The 19651-nt window shown below is 59.3% G+C and overlaps 1 protein-coding gene across 2 annotated transcripts; it reads right to left on the minus strand.

The window, feature by feature from the left end:
• Positions 1–8290: 8290 nt before the first annotated feature.
• On the minus strand, positions 8291–19437 carry G6PD (glucose-6-phosphate dehydrogenase). 2 transcript variants are annotated; one of them, XM_040974637.1, is made up of 12 exons: positions 19302–19437; positions 18741–18868; positions 12307–12344; positions 12119–12227; positions 11813–12030; positions 11069–11227; positions 10865–10990; positions 10691–10784; positions 10428–10614; positions 10026–10338; positions 8958–9050; positions 8291–8861 (listed from the first exon to the last, which is right to left on the minus strand). In XM_040974637.1, exons 2-12 carry the CDS (start codon positions 18858–18860, stop codon positions 8771–8773), a joined length of 1548 nt encoding a protein of 515 aa, XP_040830571.1. In that variant the 5' UTR covers positions 18861–18868; positions 19302–19437; the 3' UTR covers positions 8291–8770. The 2 variants fall into 2 exon arrangements, with proteins under 2 accessions (XP_040830571.1, XP_040830572.1); XM_040974638.1 differs by having other exon boundaries at positions 19335–19428.
• Positions 19438–19651: the final 214 nt, after the last annotated feature.

The raw sequence follows: 19651 nt of genomic DNA on the forward strand, positions 1-19651 counted from the left end.
GGCTGCCACCTAACCCATGTCTTGCAAAGAGCACGTAGAAGACCTCTGTCTGTTTCCTCGCCCACCCACTCCCTCCCTCCCCACCATTCTGTCTTTAAAGCAAATGCATGTTAAAGAGGAAACCTGCCGTTCTGAGTTTGTTTAGCTTGGGGTAGGCTCCCCCTCACGACTGCTCCAGCTGCCTCCGCTCAGCTATCCTGCGACATGGCTATCAGCCACGCAGGTGGGGGTCACTTTGATCTCAAGAAATTTTTGTTATTGTTGTTGTGACAGGCAAGGTTTGTTGCTTGTCAGTCCAGGCTCTCTTTTCTGTTAAGCCGGTAACTGGTTTCTGTAACCCAAACTCCACAGTCTTAAATATATGCCTCCCATCTCCTGGACTTGGCATGTCAATGGAACTGTGAATTTGCTGTAAATTTTTTTTTAAGTTTTATTAAGGAGTCTTTATTAAAGGAGCTCAGTGATAATAGAGCACACTAGAAATAGCAGATCACGAGTCCATACGGCACTCCAGCCAATCGTAATCCAACAAGACATAACCCCAAGGGGAACAAATGCTCATTGCCCTGAAGTCCATCCATTAAGGAATTTGCTGTAAATTTATTTCAATTTTTTTCTATTTTATTTTAAATTTTAAACCTAAGAGCTTACTAAGCTCTCTAAGGAGATCAAGCCATGGGCCCTCCCCCTGCCTCCAAGACTCCATGGGGTGAGAGGCCCGAGCCCTGGGACTCCCTCCCAGGCAGTCAGTGCCTTCCTCGGCAGCCTTGCACAAGTTGCTTGTTCCCTCTGGGACCTTTTTTCCCATTTACAAGGTGAGGAAAAAAAAAAAAAAAAGAAGAAGAAGATTGTTCTTCTGGAGGAACAAAAATGCAGAATGTGCACACATTCAAATAAAACTTAGAGGGCACCTGCCCGTGGTGTGAAGTAAAAGCGGAGTGGGAGTGCTGAGCAGCCAGATCCTTGCAGTGCTTTGCCGAGCTGACACGGTGACAGGCACGGGCTTCCAGGCACGGGTGGCCCAACGCACACCACAGGCTAATTAGTATGCCCTGGGAAGCACACACGCCTTGATCCTGCGTAGAATACCTCTGCTGGAACATCTGTTATCTTACTTATTTTAAGTGTATAATCGAGGGCATTGGTTGCATTTACCATGCAGAAGTCTTCAACAAATTTCTGGGAAATGCATATTATGAAAACACTTCACATGAATTTAACATTTTTTTGCGCCCATTTCGATGAGTTTTTGAAGCCCTCTCATGAACGTGCGCAGATGTGTGAAACATCTGGCAAGATCGCACACTATACTGTAAGCAGTAGTGACTGCTGGGCTGCGGAGAAGTGCAGCTGAGTGCCCACAGGTGCCTGCCAAGCCCTCTCCCAGCCCCAGATCTCACACGTGCTGGCGGGGTGCCACGGCCCCGCTCAGCATGCTCTGTCCTCAGTCCTGGCCATTGCATGTGCCAACGGGTGCTGCAGACTGGTGCAACCCGGCCTCCTCCCAGCTCTGGCTCCTGTGAGTGTCAGGTGAGTTCCATGGTCCAGCCTGGCTCTGCCAGTCACCACCCCCAGTTCTCCGTGCAAACCGGTGGGTGCTGTAGGCGCACAGAGGTGGGCTCACAAGTCCCATACAGAATCCGCCCCCGATCCGGGCCCACCCCCCGCCCTAAGCCTCACAGGCAGGTACTGCAGCCTAGCCCAGGGAGGCATGCCCCCAGCCCCAGCTTTGGGGTGTGCCGATGGGAGGTGAGTGATGCTATTTGGCCCAGTCCAGGTCTTCCATGTGGGTGGGGCCTTGACCTGACCACTTATGTCCTCTAATCTCTCCCCTCTAAACCACCCTGTCTCAGCTCCCTTGCCCACCTGCAACCGCAGTGGCCCAAATCTGTGGAAGACCCCAGAAGTCATTCTTCCCCTGTCAACTTGCCCTCATTCGCTCCCGTTCTAGTAAGTCCCCAGACCCCTTACTCGGGCAACCTGCATGCTGCCCCCAGCTCAGCATGCTGTTCCTTGCCTGCCTTATTTATTTATTTATTTATTTAAAGATTTATTTCGGGGCCCAGCGCGGTGGCCTAGCAGCTAAAGTCCTTGCCTTGAATGCGCCAGGATCCCTTATGGGTGCTGGTTCTAATATAGGCAGCTGCACTTAACATCCAGCTCCCTGCTTGTGGCCTGGGAAAGCAGTGGAGGACGGCCCAAAGCCTTGGGACCCTGCAGCCGTGTGGGAGACCCAGAAGAGGCTCCTGGCTCCTGGTTTTAGATTGGCTCAGCTCCAGCCGTTGCGGCCAATTGGGGAGTGAAGCATGGAATGGGAGATCTTCCTCTGTCTCTCCTCCTCTCTGTGTATCTGACTTTGCAATAGTTTCCCCAGAAATTCCTTGCCCCACCTTTTGTGTTTCCACTTCCTTCCTTCCTGAATGAAGTGCTGAATCCTGGCAGTCCTGGTGTGGACTCTGGTGTGGTGTGGTTTGGCTGTTCCAGCATCTCCCCTCTCCCACACAGCCATCCAGCCTGGGCAGCCACACGGTCGGCGGTCCGGGCGGCCAGCGTGTGGGTGTGAGTGCCGAGGGCAGCGCTCGGTTCTCCATGGTCGCTCTCGCGTTGGCTCCCGCTTTGGCTGTCTCAGGAGAGTTCTCGCTGTGCCCAGCTCCCCGCACCCATTAGAGCAGGCCCATGAACGTGTTGCAACTGTTGCCTGGGTGTCCTCCAGAGCGCCCCCTTCTGGGTGAGGACCTTGGCCAGCAGCTTGTGGGGCTCTGCTGTCCTGGGCTCGTTCGCCGCGCCCTGCCCTGCGTCCCCACTCTGCGGGAATCCTGCAGACCTGCCCTTGGGCGCTATGGACGCTCACGCCACCTCTCTCCTTCCTGGGCGTTGGCACGTCTCACAGGGACCAGACTGTTACAGGTTGTCATTGTAAGAAGAGTGTAAGAAAGGAATTTTAATGCTCTTCACAAAAAGTTAAATCACAAGTCATATATTTGAACAATTTCCTTATATTAAAAGATACAATATCATTTTAAAGGGAAATCATGTAGTTCAAAAAGATAAGTATGCTGGGCCCGGCGCCGTGGCCTAGCGGCTTAGGTCCTCACCCTGAACGCACCGGGATCCCACATGGGTGCCAGTTCTAGTCCCGGAAGCTCCACTTCCCTTCCAGCTCCCTGCCTGTGGCCTGGGAAAGCAGTGGAGGACGGCCCAAAGCCTTGGGACCCTGCACCCGCGTGGGAGACCTGGAAGAGCTCCTGGCTCCTGGAATTGGATCGGCTCAGTTCCGGCCGTTGCAGCCACTTGAGGAGTGAATGAGCAGACGGAAGAGCTTCCTCTCTGTCTCTCCTCCTCTCTGTATATCTGATTTTCCAATAAAAATAAATCAATATTTTTTAAAAAAGATAAGTATGCTACATCAGTGAGAAACACGAGCAGCCACTGCATCTTGTCGTCCTGCTCTTGTACATTACTCTACGTTCTCCGAATCTGATTGGATCCCTGGATTTTAGCTCATTTTCTGTGTGACATTGGCTGCTGTTTGGGGGTTGAATGTCCTTCTGGGTGTCCCTCGTCCCCGGGAGGCACGGAGTTAACCCAGCATCTCACACAGGCCTCAAGGGCACTGTGCATCGGGATGTGTTTGCCGCAGCAGGATTCTGGAGGCAGTCCACCTTCATACAGGAAAGACATTTGCTCAGGGAGAGAATATTTTTTGCCCTTCTAGATGCTTTGAATAATCCCTTGTTTCTGCTTTGCTGTCCAGGACTGTGTTTCTAGGCACTGATTTACTAAGCATTTATTCTGGTTTGGATTGCTTTCCTTTGGTGTCAAAGGGCAAAACCAGTACAGTTACTTTCATGTCTTTTACAAATGTTTGGCTAAGGGCCTGGTGTGAAAGCCTAGTGGCTAACATTCTCCTTGCATGTGCTGGGAACCCATATGGGCACCGGTTCTAATCCCAGCTGCTCCACTTCCCATCCAGCTCCCTGCCTGTGGCCTGGGAAAGCAGTTGGGGATGACCCAAAGCCTTGGGACCCTGCAGCCGTGTGGGAGACCTGGAAGAGCTCCTGGCTTTGGGCTGCGGATCGGCTCAGTTCTGGCCGTTGTGGTCATTTGGGCAGTGAACCAGCGGATGGAGGAGCTTTCTCTCTGTAAATCTGCTTTTCCAATACAAATAAATCCTTAAACAAAAGTTTAGTGGCCATGTCATATTTGTACATGGGATACAGTCAGCATTTCTGTTATGTGCCGTGGCCTGATTCTTGCCTGGCCAGTTTGCACTCAGTAGCCATCACCTCTCTCCTCTTTCCCACTGCCCACTTTGATGATCTTTTAAAAAGTATGTATTTGTTGACCTCAGAGGTCAGATATTACCAGCACACACACTGCTCCTGTTTCCCAGTTCACTGCCCAGATGCCCACGATGCCTGAGGCAGTGAAACCAAAGCCAGCCAGCAGCTGCAAATTCACGCTTAGCCGCCATGTGTGTTGCAGCGGCCCAAGTATTTGAAATTTATTTTAGGACCCAGCATGGTGGCCTAGCGGCTGAAGTCCTCACCTTGAACGCGCCTGGGATCCCATATGGGCACCGGTTCTAATCCCGGCAGCTCCACTTCCCATCCAGCTCCCTGCTTGTGGCCTGGGAAAGCAGTGGAGGATGGCCCAAGGCCTTGGGACCCTGCACCTGTGTGGGAGACCCAGAGGTCCCGGGCTCCTGACTTCGGATCGGCTCAGCATCGGCCGTTGCGGCCACTTGGGGAGTGAATTATTGGATGGAAGATCTTCCTCTCTGTCTCTACTCCTCTCTGTGTATCTGACTTTCCAATAAAAATAAAATAAATCTTAAAAAAGTCAATAAAAAAAGCTTAAAATTAAAACATAAATATTTAAAAAAGAGAAATGTATTTTATATTATTAAAAAAAATATTTTTATGGCTGGATGGGAAGCGGGACCACATGAGATCCCAGAGTGTGCACGGCAAGGATTTAGCCACTAGGCTACTGCACTGGGCCTACTATTTGAAATTTATTATTTTGATTGGAAAGGCAGATTTACAGAGAGGAGAGACAGAAAGAAAGATCTTTCATCCACTAGTTCACTCCCCAGGTGGCCGCAAGGCCTGGAGCTGAGCTGATCTGAAGCCAGGAGCCAGTAGCCTTCCCCAGGTCCTCCACATGGGTGCAGGCCCCTATTTGAACTGACACGCAGGGTCTACATCAGCAGGATACTTTATTCACTATGCCACAAATCCTAGGCCTTTTTCTAAAAGGTAAATTGAAGTTAATATAATCACTTTAAAGCATACGGTTGGGACAGGCATTGTGGCCCAGCAGGTTAAGTCACTTCCCGTGATGCCAGCATCTCTTGTCGGTACCACTTTAAGTTCTGGCTGCTCCGTTTCTGACCCTGCTCCCTGCTAACGCACTGGGAGAGCAGTGGAGGACGGCCCAAGTGCTCGGGCCCCCGCACCCGCGTGGGAGAGCTGCAGGAGGCTCCTGGCTGGCCACGCGGAAGGTCCTGCAGGCCCGATCACCTCGGCGACCCATGCAAGGCTCGCTCATCTCTGTGTCTAAGCCTGGCTTTCAAATAAGTCAAATATATCCTGAACACCTGACACTGTTGTATAGAGACCAATTCGAGCTAGCTCCAAAATGTTTTCATCTTCAGGAAAGAAAGCTTGTGTCTGTCTAACTAAGCAGCTACACGGCCACTTGGGGTCGGCGTTCACATGCTATGGTGTGAATATATACGCATATGTATGTGTCTGCAAAGTTTTAATCTTTTTAAAAATGTTTATTTTTATTGGAAAATCAGATATACAGAGAATAAGATCTTCCATCTGTTGATTCACTCCCCAAGTGGCCACAATGGCCGAGCTACACCAATCTGAAGCCAGGAGCCAGGAGCCTCCTCCAGGTCTCCCACACGGGTGCAGGGTCCCAAGGCTTTCGGCCGTCCTCCAGTGCTTTCCCAGGCCACAAGCAGGGAGCTGGATGGGAAGTGGAGCTTCCGGGACTAGAACCGGTGCCCATATGGGATCCTGGCACCGTGCATGGCGAGGACTTTAGCCACTAGGCCACCGTGTTGGGTCCAACGTTTTTATCTTTTTATTTTCCATGTGACATGTACTTACTTATTTGAAAGAGAGAGAAAATGTTCCGTCTGCTGGTTTACTTCCCCATGTGGCCAGAACAGCCAGGAAACAGGGCTGGTCCAAGCTAAAGTCAGGAGCTAGCAGCCCCACGTGTGTGGCATGCAGGTCCTGTGATAGCCACGCTGATAGCTCAAGTGATGGTTGATGAGACCGGGCTGGGATCCATGCGCATCCTATGGAACGCACTCTTTTGCAGGGCACAATGCCCCGAAAGCCACGCAGCTGTCAACATTCTAGTTCTAGAACATCGCCATCAGCTGAGGGAGACAACGCCGCCTGGGGCCTTGGCCCTCCCTGGCTGAGTGAGGGGCCAGGTGACTGGCGACCAGACACTCCTCGGCTCTCCCGTGACCCTCTCAGTAGAGCAAGCAGCAGCTGACGGGTGCTTCCTGTTCTGTGCATCCAGAACTGGGGGTGACAACTGAACGCGGCCACCTTGGCTGCAGTAGGCAGTCTCGAGCCTGCCAGGGACGCACGGCCCTGGGTACTTGCCGTTGATCGCTCTCACCCAGCTCCTCCCAGTGCTGACATCCTGAGCGAGTGCGTAGTTGCTGGGCCTCACTGGCACCCAGCGCCACACCTCTTCCCTCACGTGACAGCCGGGCTCACCCAAGTGAGACTAAGGGCGTCAGGGTTGACAGGCAGAGGGCTTGTGGGCGGCAGCCTCCGTGCGGCACTCGTCCCCACAGTGCTACTCGCTGAGGCGCCTTGGCCACTCAGACTCAAGGCCACGTTGCATGGCCTCACCTGTGCCTCATTCAAGGCCAGGTGCCGAGTGCAGGCGAGAAGCCTCGCCCTTGTCTCGCGTGGACTTCCCAGACACTGTTGTCCTCATCAAGTTCCCCTGCCCTGCTCCGGATCTCACACCTCGGCATGTTTTGGCTCATATTTGAAACTTTGGGGACCCAGCATGCTGGCCGGGGTTTACGGTCTGGGATTATGGAGTGGGGGGTGGCAGTACCAACAAGATGCCCTCTGGTGACAAGGGAGACGGAACACTTTCCACCAAGAGCAAGTCTCCAAGCATCTTCAGAACAGGAGGCGGCCTCTGTGCGGGTGGTGTGCCTTGTCCTGGCGTCTCCTGCCCCCACCCCAGCAGGGGGCACCTCATTTATTCTGGAGGGCAGCAGAGGCAGCTGGCCTGGTTCAAAAGACACGGCGCCAAGAAGACAAGGGCAGCAGCCTTGTGCCTGGTGTGCAGCTGTGCCCATCAGCTTGCAAGGGCAGGTCTTGGCCTGGGCCATGTCTCTCTCCAGGGGCCAACAGGTACAAGCAAGACAGAGTGCGCTCGCTGTGCACACAGAGCGAGGAAGGCCCCTGAGGGCCTCTGCCGCCTCCTCTATTTGGAGACCAGGTGACCTTGCTTGCGCCTCCCCGCAGCACCATGCAAGGCTGCAGTTTGGGCGTGTGGGCAGTGAGCAGAGCAGGGGTAGACACAGGCCTTTCTTCCAGCCTGGCTCACTCCCAGACAGTACAAGCACAAAGGATAGTTATGTTTCTGGCCTGCAGTGGGGGCGTCATGCAGCGAGCAGCAGTGCCCAAAGGGGGAGGATGTGGCCAGGCCACCGTGTCACAATGCAATCATTCTGTTCCCAGACGGCCCCAGTTGTACGTGAGAACGAACTCGGGTTAGTTCCCGCTACGTGCCTTGCTGAGCTCAGGACAGAGGCTACGGGAAAATGCTGGGGCGGCCTGCTGGATGCAGTGAAGTGTCCCCCAGATTCACAGACGGCCATGTGTGGCAACAGGGCTGTTCTGGGTACTCATGACCGTGTGAGGATCCAAGAGCCACCGCTGTTGTTTTCTGTACCACTAAGGAGGTGCCAGAGATAAGCTCCATACTAGTTGCTTAGGCCACAAAGCCAGACACGACCCTAGCTATCAGTCACAACACACACTGCTTCCTCGAGCTAAATCCTTCAGCCAGTGCGGCCTCCGGGGCCTTGGTCAGGGCGTGCTGGGCCTCCCAGACCACAGGCAGTGGAAGCTGCAGGTGGGGCTGAGTGCGGAGGGCTCAGGAGGCGGCACAGCACAGGGTGCCACCCAACTGCATGCAGCAGCAGGCCCGTGAGACCCCAGATGGCTGGTGGGAAGCAGGCAGGGCAAGTGCAGGGCATGGGCAGGGAGACAAGGGAACAGGCCAGGCTATTTGCAAATTTAATGGCAGGGACTTGGGTGGAAGGGCCCAAGGTGGGGGTGACCGTGGAGTGCAGGGGTCTTAGCCATTGTCCAGCGGCACAAGGCCCTCGTGGCTGGAGGTGAGGAATGTGGAGCGGCCCCGAGGCCAGTGTGCTGGAGCGGAGGTCCTCCCACGTAGACACGCGCAGGTCACCTTCCCCCGGAGCTCGCGCACAGCCAGCAAGGAGTGTGCCTTGGCCCGCGGCCTCTCTGCGGGCTCTGGGCCCGCGCCACAGGGCTGCAGCAGGCAGACGGGATGGTCCCTGCGGCAGAGCTGGCCGGCTCCCGCAGAAGTCCCAGGCTGGAGTGGTCTTGGCGGCGGCAGCAATGAGTGGAGAGGGGAGGCCTGTGGTCCCAAAGTCCTCCCGACATGGAGTCGGGTGGTGTACAAGACAGAGACAGAGGGGTGGCTGGGGGTGGGGAGGGGGCGGGGTGGGGGCCGGGGCTCACAGCTTGTGGGGGTTCACCCACTTGTAGGTGCCCTCGTACTGGAAGCCCACTTTCTTCATGAGCTCATCTGCTTCCGTGGGGCCTCGGCTGGGAGCGACAGGCACAGGGACTCAGGTGGGGGCTCCCCGGCACTGCTCCCCCACCCCCCGGGACCCCCCGGCACCCTCCCTCACCCTCCCTCACCTGCCGTAAACATAGGGGATGGGCTGCGGCTTTTCGCGCTCGATGCGGTGCAGCAGTGGAGTGAAGATGCGCCAGGCCTCGCGCAGCTCATCGCTGGGGGGACGGGCAGGGACAGCGTGAGGCAGGGCAGGCGGGGCCGGCGGGCAGCAGGCGGGCAGCAGGCAGGGCAGGCGGGACCGGCGGGCAGCAGGTGGGCAGCAGGCAGGGCAGGTGGGGCCGGCGGGCAGCAGGTGGGCAGCAGGCGGGCAGGCGGGGCAGGCGGGGCAGGCGGGGCAGGCGGGCAGCAGGCAGGGCAGGCGGGGCAGGCGGGCAGCAGGTGGGGCCGGTGGGCAGCAGGTGGGCAGCAGGCAGGGCAGGCGGGGCCGGCGGGCAGCAGGTGGGGCCGGTGGGCAGCAGGTGGGCAGCAGGCAGGGCAGGCGGGGCCGGCGGGCAGCAGGTGGGCAGCAGGCAGGGCAGGCGGGGCTGGCGGGCAGCAGGCGGGGCCGGTGGGCAGCAGGCAGGGCAGGCGGGGCCGGCGGGCAGCAGGCGGGGCAGGCGGGCAGCAGGCAGGGCAGGCGGGGCAGGCGGGCAGCAGGTGGGGCCGGTGGGCAGCAGGTGGGCAGCAGGCAGGGCAGGCGGGGCCGGCGGGCAGCAGGTGGGCAGCAGGCGGGCAGGCGGGGCAGGCGGGGCAGGCGGGGCAGGCGGGCAGCAGGCAGGGCAGGCGGGGCAGGCGGGCAGCAGGTGGGGCCGGTGGGCAGCAGGTGGGCAGCAGGCAGGGCAGGCGGGGCCGGCGGGCAGCAGGTGGGCAGCAGGCAGGGCAGGCGGGGCTGGCGGGCAGCAGGCGGGGCCGGTGGGCAGCAGGCAGGGCAGGCGGGGCCGGCGGGCAGCAGGCGGGGCAGGCGGGCAGCAGGCAGGGCAGGCGGGGCCGGCGGGCAGCAGGTGGGCAGCAGGCAGGGCAGGCGGGGCCGGCGGGCAGCAGGCAGGGCAGGCAGGGCAGGCGGGGCCGGCGGGCAGCAGGCAGGGCAGGCGGGGCCGGCGGGCAGCAGGCGGGGCAGGCGGGGCCGGCGGGCAGCAGGCGGCGCGGCTCACCTGCGGACGAAGTGCATCTGGCTGCCGCAGAAGACGTCCAGGATGAGGCGCTCGTAGGCGTCGGGCAGCTTCACGTTCTTGTATCTGTTGCCGTAGGTGAGGTCCAGCTCGGACTCCTCGGGGTTGAAGAACATGCCGGGCTTCTTGGTCATCATCTTGGTGTACACGGCCTCGTTGGGCTGCACGCGGATGACCAGCTCGTTGCGCTTGCACTGCTGCTGGAAGATGTCGCCCGCCACGTCCCGGAACTGCAGCCGCACCTCGGCCTTGCGCTCGTTCAGGGCCTTGCCGCAGCGCAGGATGAAGGGCACCCCTGGGCGGTGAGCAAGGCGCACAGCTGGCTGCGTGGGGCCGGGCCGGGCGGCGCGGGGCTGGGAGCAGACACGCCCGCGCCGGACCTACCTTCCCACCGCTCGTTGTCCACGTACAGGACGACGGCCGCGAAGGTGGCTGTGGTGGAGCCGCGGGGCACCGTGGGGTCATCCAGGTACCCCTTGCTGGCCTCTCCCTCTCCGTTGGGGTTCCCCACGTATTGGCCCAGAACCACGTTGTCGGTCTGCACTTCTGAGATGCACTTCAGCACCTTGACCTGGGGGAGGGCCGGGCCGGTGAGCCTTCCGGCGCGCTGGGCCGGGGCGGGGGCGGCAGGGCATACCTCCTCCTACCTTCTCATCCCGGACGTCGTCGGAGTCGGTGGAGGCAGGCTTCTCCATGGCCACCAGGCAGAGCATCTGCAGCAGGTGGTTCTGCATCACGTCCCTGGAGACACGGGAGGCCGCGGTGAGACGGCGGGGCTGCGGCACGGGCTGGGCGAGCAGACCGGGAGACGCAGCTCTCACCGAATGATGCCGAACTCATCAAAGTAGCCGCCGCGGCCCTCGGTGCCGAAGGGCTCCTTAAAGGTGAGGATCACGCAGGCGATGTTGTCGCGGTTCCAGATGGGCCCGAAGATCCTGTTGGCAAACCTGCAGGGGCGGGCGGGGCGGGGCGTCAGGGCGGGCGGCCCGCGCGGCCGTGCGGGAGGGCCCGCGCCGCAGCCGCACCTCAGCACCATGAGGTTCTGCACCATCTCCTTGCCCAGGTAGTGGTCGATGCGGTAGATCTGGTCCTCGCGGAAGAGCGACGAGATGTGGTCGGACAGCTGGTCCGAACTCTGCAGGTCTCTCCCGAACGGCTTCTCCACAATGATTCGGTTCCAGCCTCTGGCGGGAGTCAAGGCACTTCACTGCCACCCCTGCCCCGCCCCGGGGACCTTTGCTTTGGCACAAAACCCCTCGCGCCTGTGGTCACGTGAAGCCCCTCTCGGGTCTGCCTAGCAGCTAGGGTGGCAAGCCAGGACTGCCTGTTACCGTGGCACGGTCCTGGCAGCTGGTGGGAGGGGTGCGGGTCGGGGATTGGGGTACCGCTCCCACACTGGTTGTCAAGGAAGAAAAGGACCTGCTCTTTGCCATAGAATCTCGGCTGTTCCAAAGCGGAAGAGGAGAAACCTATGGACGTTGGGGGCGGGTGTTGGAAAGCTGGCTTCTCCCGCAGCAGCGGCACCATCTGGCGGCCGTCGTTCACGGGCACCGCGGCGCTCGAAGGAAGCGGCAGTGAGCCTGCCGTGCATCGCGTGGTCACGGGTGCGCTTGCTCGGGAGCATCCTAGACGCCCGGGAGCAAGCGGCCGGGGAGCTCCAGGGAGGGTCGGGACGGGCGGCAGCAGTTTTACAAAAGGCTGTCCTCACAGAGAACCGACCAGGGACCTCCTGGTGAGAACGACTGCAGGGGTTCTGCGGGAGGGCTCACGTGTGGCTCAGGCACGCGGCGTGGATGTTCCTGGTGACGCTCTCGTAGACGGTGGGCGGCAGCGCCAGGTAGAAGAGGCGGTTGCAGCGCGGGCCCTGCCGCAGGCTGCCCACGTGCTCGCTGAGCCGCCGGTAGCAGGCAGGGTCGTCGTACTGGCCGGCCACGTACGAGTTGCGGGCGAAGAACTCCTCCAGCTTGGGCTCCTCGTCGCGGTTCACCTGGGGGCGAAGCGCCGCCCGTGTGCCCGGGGTGCCCGCGGCGCCCGGCCCGCCCGCAGCCCGCCGGGAGCACGCGGCCAGCACTCACCCGGAAGAAGGGCTCGCTCTGGCGGCGGATGTCGGCCACCGTGAGGCGCGAGCGGGCATAGCCCACGACGAAGGTGTCTTGGGGCAGGAGGCCGTCCCGGAAGAGCCACCTGAGGGCAGAGCGGGCTGCGGTGAGGCCCGGCCGAGCGGGCTGCACCCCGGGCTGAGGTGGCGCAGACGCGTGCTTACCAGATGGTAGGGTAGATCTTCTTCTTGGCCAGGTCGCCCTACGGCAGCAGAAGCACGCGTGATTAGAATCTGGGCCGTGGGGCCTGCTGCGGTGGCTCTAGAGGCTAGTCCCCCCTGTGCAAACACTGCGATCCCACATGGGCACCTGTTTAGGTCCCAGCTGCTCCACTTCCCGGCTGGTGGCCTGAGAAAGCAGCAGCAGAGGGCCTGAAGCCTAGGGACCCTGCACCCACGTGGGGGACCCGGAAGAAGTTCCTGGCTCCTGGCTTCGCATCGGCTCAGCTCTGGCCATTGTGGCCACTTGGGGAGTGAACTAGCGGATGGAAGATCTTCCTCTCTCTCCTTTCCGTAAATCTCATCTGCCTTTCCAATATAAACAAATAAACAAAAACCATAACAGCCTTGCTAAATTGCACAAATAGAGACAGCACCGTTGGGAAGATGACCTGGACACAGCACAAAGCGGTAACTAAGGAGGGGCTCCAAGCACAGCCCCTTCACCTCCTCCGGCGCCCAGTACAAGAGCTTGGACGCATGGCCCGCGCGGGGCTAAGGCAGGCAGGTGCAAACGGCTGCAGCCGCGCAGGGGCCGAGAACGGAAGTCATCACAATCCACGAAACTTAACGAAATGTGATCAGTAAAAAAAAAGCAGTGACATCAGGCAATGATTTCTTAGGCGGTAAAAACCATCATTATAATTGGTCAATTGAGATTTTTTTGTAAATACACCACTAAGAAAATGAATAGCCAAGCCTCTTACCACATGCTAACAAAACAATCCTCTTAAGGAGCCAGCAGGCTGGCAGGGCAGGGGAGCTGTTGGCACAGCGCTAAGTGGGAGGCACAGCTGCTCTACTTTCTTTTCTTTTTTTTTTAAAGATTTATTTTTATCATTTTTTCATTGGAAAGGCGGATATACAGAGAGGAGAGACAGAGAGGAAGATCTTCCGTCCGATGATTCACTCCCCAAGTGAGCACAACGGGCCGATACTATGCCGATCCAAAGCCAGGAGCCTCTTCCGGGTCTCCCACGCGGGTGCAGGGTCCCAAAGCTTTGGGCTGTCCTCCACTGCTTTCCCAGGCCACAGGCAGGGAGCTGGAAGGGAAGCGGGGCTGCCAGGATTAGAACCGGTGCCCATATGGGATCCCGGGCGTGCAAGGCGAGGACCTTTAACCACTTGCGCCACCGCGCCGGGCCCAACTTTCTTTTCTTTTTAAATATTTATTTATTTTTATTGGAAAGGCGGATATATATAGAGGAGGAGAGACAGAGAGGAAGATCTTCCGTCCGATGATTCACTCCCCAAGTGAGCGCAACGGCTAGTGCTGTGCCGATTCAATCCAAAGCCAGGAACTTCTTCCGGGTCTCCCACGCGGGTGCAGGGTCCCAAGGCTTTGGGCCGTCCTCCACTGGTTTCCCGGGCCACAGGCAGGGAGCTGGATGGGAAGTGGGGCTGCCGAGGTTAGAACCGGCATCCATATGGGATCAGATCCCAGTGCGTTCAAGGCGAGGACTTTAGCCACTAAGGCCATAGCACCGGGCCCGCTTGCTCCATTTCTGGTCCAGCTCCCCTGCTAATGTGCTTGGAAAAGCAGCAGCAGATGGGGCTCCTGCACCCACAGGGGAGACCTGGATGCAGCCCCTGGCTCCTGGCTCCTGACCAGCCGAGCTCTGGCCTTTGTGACCACTTGCACTGAGCCAGAAGGTGGAAGATCTGTTTCTCCATCTCGCTATAAAATCTGCCTTTCCAGTAAAAATAAATAAGTAAATGTTTTTTTTTTTTTTTTTTTAAAAAAGGTTTATTTATTTTTACTGGAAAGGCAGAGATACAGAGGGGAAGATTGTCCTTCCGATGATTCACTCCCCAACTGACAGCAATAGCCAGAACTGCGCTGATCCGAAGCCAGGAGCCTGGAGCCTCATAAGGGTCTCCCACGCGGGTGCAGGGTCCCAAGGCTTTGGACCGTCCTCCACCGCTTTCCCAGGTCACAGGCACTGAGCTGCATGGGAAGTGGAGCAGCTGGGATTAGAACAGGCGACCATATGGGATCCCAGTGATTCAAGGTGAGGACTTTGGCCGCTAGGCTATCGCACTGGGCCCATAAATAAATGTTTTTAAGAAGAGATTTATTTACTTATTTAGAAGGCAGACTAGAAGAGACGGGGGGGGGGAGGGCGGGGGGGAGAAGATCTTCCATCTGCCAGTTCATTCCCAAAAAGCTCACAGCAGCTTGGCTAGGCCAGCCTGAAGTCAGGGAGCAGGAACTTGTTATGAATGGCGGGCACCCACGTACTTGAACACATTAGCAAGAAGCTGGATCAAAAGTAGAGCAGCCAGGACTCCAATTAGGCAAATATTTGCCATTTTCCAAGGAGCTTTAGCACAGAACTAGAGTGAAAATACAGCAGGGCCTGGCGTGTAGCCTAGCGGCTAAAGTCCTTGCATTGTACGCACCACGATCCCATATGGGAGCCGGTTCTAATCCCTGTAGCTCCACTTCCCATCCAGCTCCCTGCCTGTGGCCTGGGAAAGCAGTGGAGGACGGCCCAAGGCTTTGGGACACCCGTGTGGGAGACCCGGAAGAGGCTCCTGGCTTTGGGTTGGAGCAGCTCAAGCTGTTGCGGCCGCCTGGGGAGTGAACCCGTGGATGGAAGATCTGTCTCTTCTCTCTGTGAATCTGCCTTTCCAATAAACAAACGAATGAAGCAAGCAAGCAGGAAGCAGTGTTGTTTCGAGCGGCTGTGCTGCAGGGGCGTCATCTCGCCCTGCTTGGGGACCTGTGTGCTCAGGCAGGCACGCCGATGTCATCAGCCGACAGAAGTCCTTGGCCTTTGGAAGAAACTGATTGAATACACTCGTGAACCCGCAGAGTATCAAGAGCCCGGAAAGGAGACTGAGGAGCATGCAGAGGGCAGAGCGCCCAGCTCAGCACAGCCGGGCCTGGATGTGGGCTGGCCAGTCACTGGGAGGGGTTTCAGAGTTCTCACCCTCTGGGCTGATCTGCCCACCCAGCCCAGGCGCCAGTGAGCCTGGCAGCTTCATTTGGAAGCTGATAAAGCAGGTGCTAGGGAGGGGAGGGAGCGGGGCAGCCGGGCCAGGGTGCTGAGCAGCACAGGGAGCATGCCCTTTCATCTTCAGCCCTGTAATCAGGTGCCCGGGCCCGCAGGGGTGGGGAGCCCTGCCGCCCAGGGCTCTGGGACTCCATGGGGAGTAGCCCCAGTGGCGGGGCCTGGGCCTGCTTAGCTCTGACTCAGCTGGGATAGAAGAGCCAGTGCCAGGTCTGAAGGAGCAGACTAGGGAATGTGAAGGTAACCCATCAGCTGCCAGAGGCCCTGACCCGCCATCTAACAAGTGCATTAGGCCCAGCTTTTCCCACTGCCTGAGCTAAGTGTTCCGATTGAACCAGTATAGGCAAGTGTGCCAAGGTAGGCAGGAGGGCCCCTCTGCTTTGAGCCAGGGCAGCCGCGGAGCTCGCCAGCGCTCGGGGCCGTGTCCCAGGGGCTCCCGATGCGGAGGACACCCACTGCCCTGCTCAGGATGTGCAAGTGGCAACTCTGCCATTTCTCAACAGTGCCCGAAGGCATCCTTCTGGGCAACATCCTCCTGGGGCCATCGGAGCCATACAGGGGGGCACCGCACAGACACCCCATGGATGCCTACTGTCTGACTTCTGTGCCAGCACCAGGCCCCTCGGGGGATGGGAGTGCCCCTACATGATCTGGTGTGTTCAGGGAAGTGTCCCAAGTCCCTGCCAACTGGCTTTAGTAGCCCAGGGGAACCCGTCACCCCTACCTTCCCCAACTGACACCTGCGTGGCTGCTCACTGCCTGTGCTGCCCAGCTCAGAGGCCTGCCCCCCGCCCCCCCCGTCCCCACAGGCACCCAACAATGCCCACCTCTGGCTTCCCCTCTCTGTGGGGCCTTGGGCAGACAGGGCCAGTGTGTGGTGAACTGTAAACTGGTCCCGGGGGAACAGTGAGAGGCTGTGTTTGCTTAGGAGCAAATCTCAACACAGCGGGCGGGAGCAGGTTGCGGGGCCGAGGCTGGGACCAGTCTTGCTGAGTCACACTGCCCCACACCCCTAGCCGTCTGTCCTTCCTTTTCCCTTTGGGATTAGCCACGCTAGAACCTGCTCACCTTGTTTCAGCTCTGTGCCCGCGACCTCAGGGCTGGGCCCCCGAGTCACCTGAGAGACCGGCTAGGTAGGACTAAGGACTATGGGGGCAAGGGCAGAATTGGCTGCTCCCTCTCGCGGGGCCCTCAGCACTTGGGGCTAGCCTGTGGCCATGAGCTCACCCTACACTCCGCAGGACTGGCTATGGGCAGCCCCTAGGAAACGCCGTGCAGCTGTGGCCCGGGAACTTCCCATCTCTGGCAACCCCTCCTGTTGTGTAAGGAGCGTAGCAGGAGCGGTGCCCACCCCAGGAGACGCAGGTCCTGATTAAGGTCTCTAGCACCAATATGTGGCCAGGCCAGAGCAAAGGGGCTTCCTCTGTCACCTGCCTGGAGTCACCTGGGGTTTGGCTACAGCCAACTGCTTTATGAATGCACATCATGGTGGCCCATGTTGGTGGCCTAGGGGGGGCAGGCTCCCGAGCCCCCTGCGGTGGGATCCTGGGTCTCACTCAGGGGAGCTGTTGAGGTGAGCTACATCTGAGAACCCAACAAAAAGGGCCTCCTTCCTACACGCCGGGGTTCATGACTCATTGGGCCTTTGGGGCAGTGCCAACATCATGACACAGCAAGAATCTTATAGACTGGGGGGAGACAGCCTAGACTTGTGCTGAGGACAGGGAGGGATCGGAGAGCTGGCCCCGATCCTGCGGACTGCCAGGACTGCGTTGGCCAAGGGCTTGTCAGGTGGAGCAAGGTACTCTCAGGGTTCTGAGGTTCTCCCTCCTCTGCGGTACAGCACGCCCGGAGCTCAGCTTCCTTCCTGCTGGGAAGGGGGAAGCGGCATAGCGGGGCCGCCGAGGGGACTCTGAGCTGGCTTTGTGCGCTGCCGCCAGGAAGGAAAGTGGGCACGGTGGGGAGGGTTGGGCAAGCCATGGCACAGGGAGGAGGCCAATGTGTGGCCATGTGGCTGGCCTGCCTTGTGATGGTCTGTCCAGAAGCTGGCCTCCTTTCTGTTTCTAGGTCATGCTAAGCTTGCTCTGACTCTGGGGCATCTGTGGTGCTGTGCGCACGGAATGCCATGGCAGGCCCTCCTCGTTGGTCACTTTTCTCAATGCCAGAGCCCCCCAGAATACAGAGGCAAGGCATGTGGCTATTGGGGTCCAGAAGCCCTAATGAATTCGTGGGTGCTGAAGGATTGGGAAACCCATGGCTTTCCGTATGCCCAGGTGTCCTGCCTACTTTTTTTCTGCCTACCTTTTGTAGCCAGTGAGGCATTTGGGTGGGACTGCTCCAGGTGGTGCCTAGGCACAGAGCCCGCCCATCAAGCCCACCCTGCTCTGGTCTCTCGCTGCAGGAGGGAGCAGTGAGTAGCGAGGCTCTTCACAGGACCCTTACCCCTTGCACTGCCTCCCGGAGCCTGCACCCCCTTCGCTCTGGAAGGAAATCAAAGAGGAACTCCACAAGCTGCAATGAAGCAGCATTGCCCAATCCCGGCTGAAGGCCAGGCCGCAGGCCCACTGCACCCATCTGCCAGGTAGGAACAGTGCAGCTTTGAAAAGGGGCCCTTGCTCCAGGTTGGGTCAAAGTGTGCACACTCTTAGGCCTGGCACGTGGACGGGGACTGGGAATGCCCCTTGGCTACTGAGACTAAGGTTCGTGGCTGACACCGTATGGCTCTTCCGGTGGCACTGGGCTCGGGTCCAGCCTGCAGCCCTGTGTGCCCCACTTGTGCACCTTCTGTGGGCGTTAAGGTTTTGGGGAGTCAGCAGATAGTGTTCGGGGTGGGTCCTTAGTCATGTGCCATGCTGTGAGTGGTGGCAGAGTGCGGATGTGAGTTCATGGCAAAGATGGCTGCCACCCTGTGAGCAAACCGTCGAGCACAGCATGGGTTCAGAGTGAAAACTCAACAGCATCTCTCCCAGTGCTGTCCAGTGGCCTGGGCCCTGCTCTTTGGCCTTTGCCATGGGAGCTCTAGGTGCTGAGTAGTGGGAGCAGGGTCGCTGGGGCAGAGCTGCCGAGCAGCCTTCGGAAGCCCTTGGAAAGCCTTGTCCAAGTGCAGTGTCTTCTGCAATAACAATGGGAGCTATGGACCATTTGTGCACGCAGGAAGCAGCTGAGACAGAGCGGCCCTAAGGGTCTTGCCTTGCCTGGACTTGATGCTCCACTTCACAGCTAAGCTCTGCTTTCGGCAGTGCTTGTCCGTGTATACATAGGATGTGGTGTGGCCTCAACCCCTGGCATGAAGAGCGAGCTGGAGAAGGTTTTGTGTCCTCCATGAAGTGCACTTTGAGGACTCGGGGCTTGGGGGGGACTTACCGAAGCACCCATGATGATGAATATGTGTGTGTCCTTCTGGTGGAAGGCATTGCCTTGGTACAGCTCTTCTCGGAGGATCCCGCACACCTGGGTGCGGCTCAGGGCCACCTGCTCTGCCATGGTGCTGTCTGTGGGACGAGACAAGAGCATTCCGACGCTGGCCCCTTCTCTGCAAATGCTTGAGGCCCTCACTGGGTTGAGGTCGCGGGACGGGCAGGATGTCGGGAGGGGCGGGGATGGTGGCGTCGGAAGCTGGCTGCCCCGGGCATCCCCCCTACTTTCTCAGAATACGTTAGCAAAGTGCGCCGAGCGGCGGTGCGGTGCAATAGTGGCATCAGGTGGAGTAAGAGGCTCAGGCGGGGGCGCTCAGCCGAAGCCACAGTGAACACATCGCGGCGGGTCGCAGCGCTGCCCGGGTGTCAGCCACCTCGGAGGCGCACAGTGGCGGGCGCGCGGTGCCAAGCCGCGAGCAAGCCCCTGTAGTCGCTGCCGGCGTGCCAAGCGCGGCTGTGGGCGCACAGCATCCCCCTCTGCCGGAGCGCCGCCCGCACACCCAGTTACCTGCGCTCCGCCGTCGGCGCCCGCGGTACTCACGGTCCTGCAGCGCGCGAGCGTTTCCGGGGCCCGGCGTCTAGGCGGCCCATTTAAGCGGCGGGGGCGGGCGCCTCGGCTGAGCTGACCGCGCTCAGGCGAGGCCCGAGGGGCGGGGCTTGGGCGGACGCCGGGCGCGGGCGGGGCGCCGCGGCCCACTGCGCATGCCCGCGCCCGGCGCCCGCCCGCCCACCCGCTCTCGGCCCGGGGGCGTGGGCGCCGCCTCCGCGGCCACGCGGCGCGCCCGCTTCCGCCTTCCGCGGCCGCGCCCCGCCGGCTTGCCGTAGGCCCCGGGGAAGCGCCGGGCGGCCCAGGCGATT

The sequence above is a fragment of the Ochotona curzoniae genome, unplaced genomic scaffold (assembly GCF_017591425.1).
Source record: "Ochotona curzoniae isolate NIBS_2020 unplaced genomic scaffold, NIBS_Ocur_1.0 contig_2469, whole genome shotgun sequence".
NCBI lineage: Eukaryota > Metazoa > Chordata > Mammalia > Lagomorpha > Ochotonidae > Ochotona > Ochotona curzoniae.

Coding starts and splice junctions, on each gene's coding strand:
- G6PD (XM_040974637.1), bottom strand. CDS start 18,860: ATGGCAGAGCAGGTGGCCCTGAGCCGCACCCAGGTGTGCGGGATCCTC. Junction 12,345..18,740: donor TCATCATCATGGGTGCTTCG/GTAAGTCCCCCC, acceptor CTGCTGCCGTAG/GGCGACCTGGCCAAGAAGAA. Junction 10,991..11,068: donor CAGAACCTCATGGTGCTGAG/GTGCGGCTGCGG, acceptor CCGCCCCTGCAG/GTTTGCCAACAGGATCTTCG.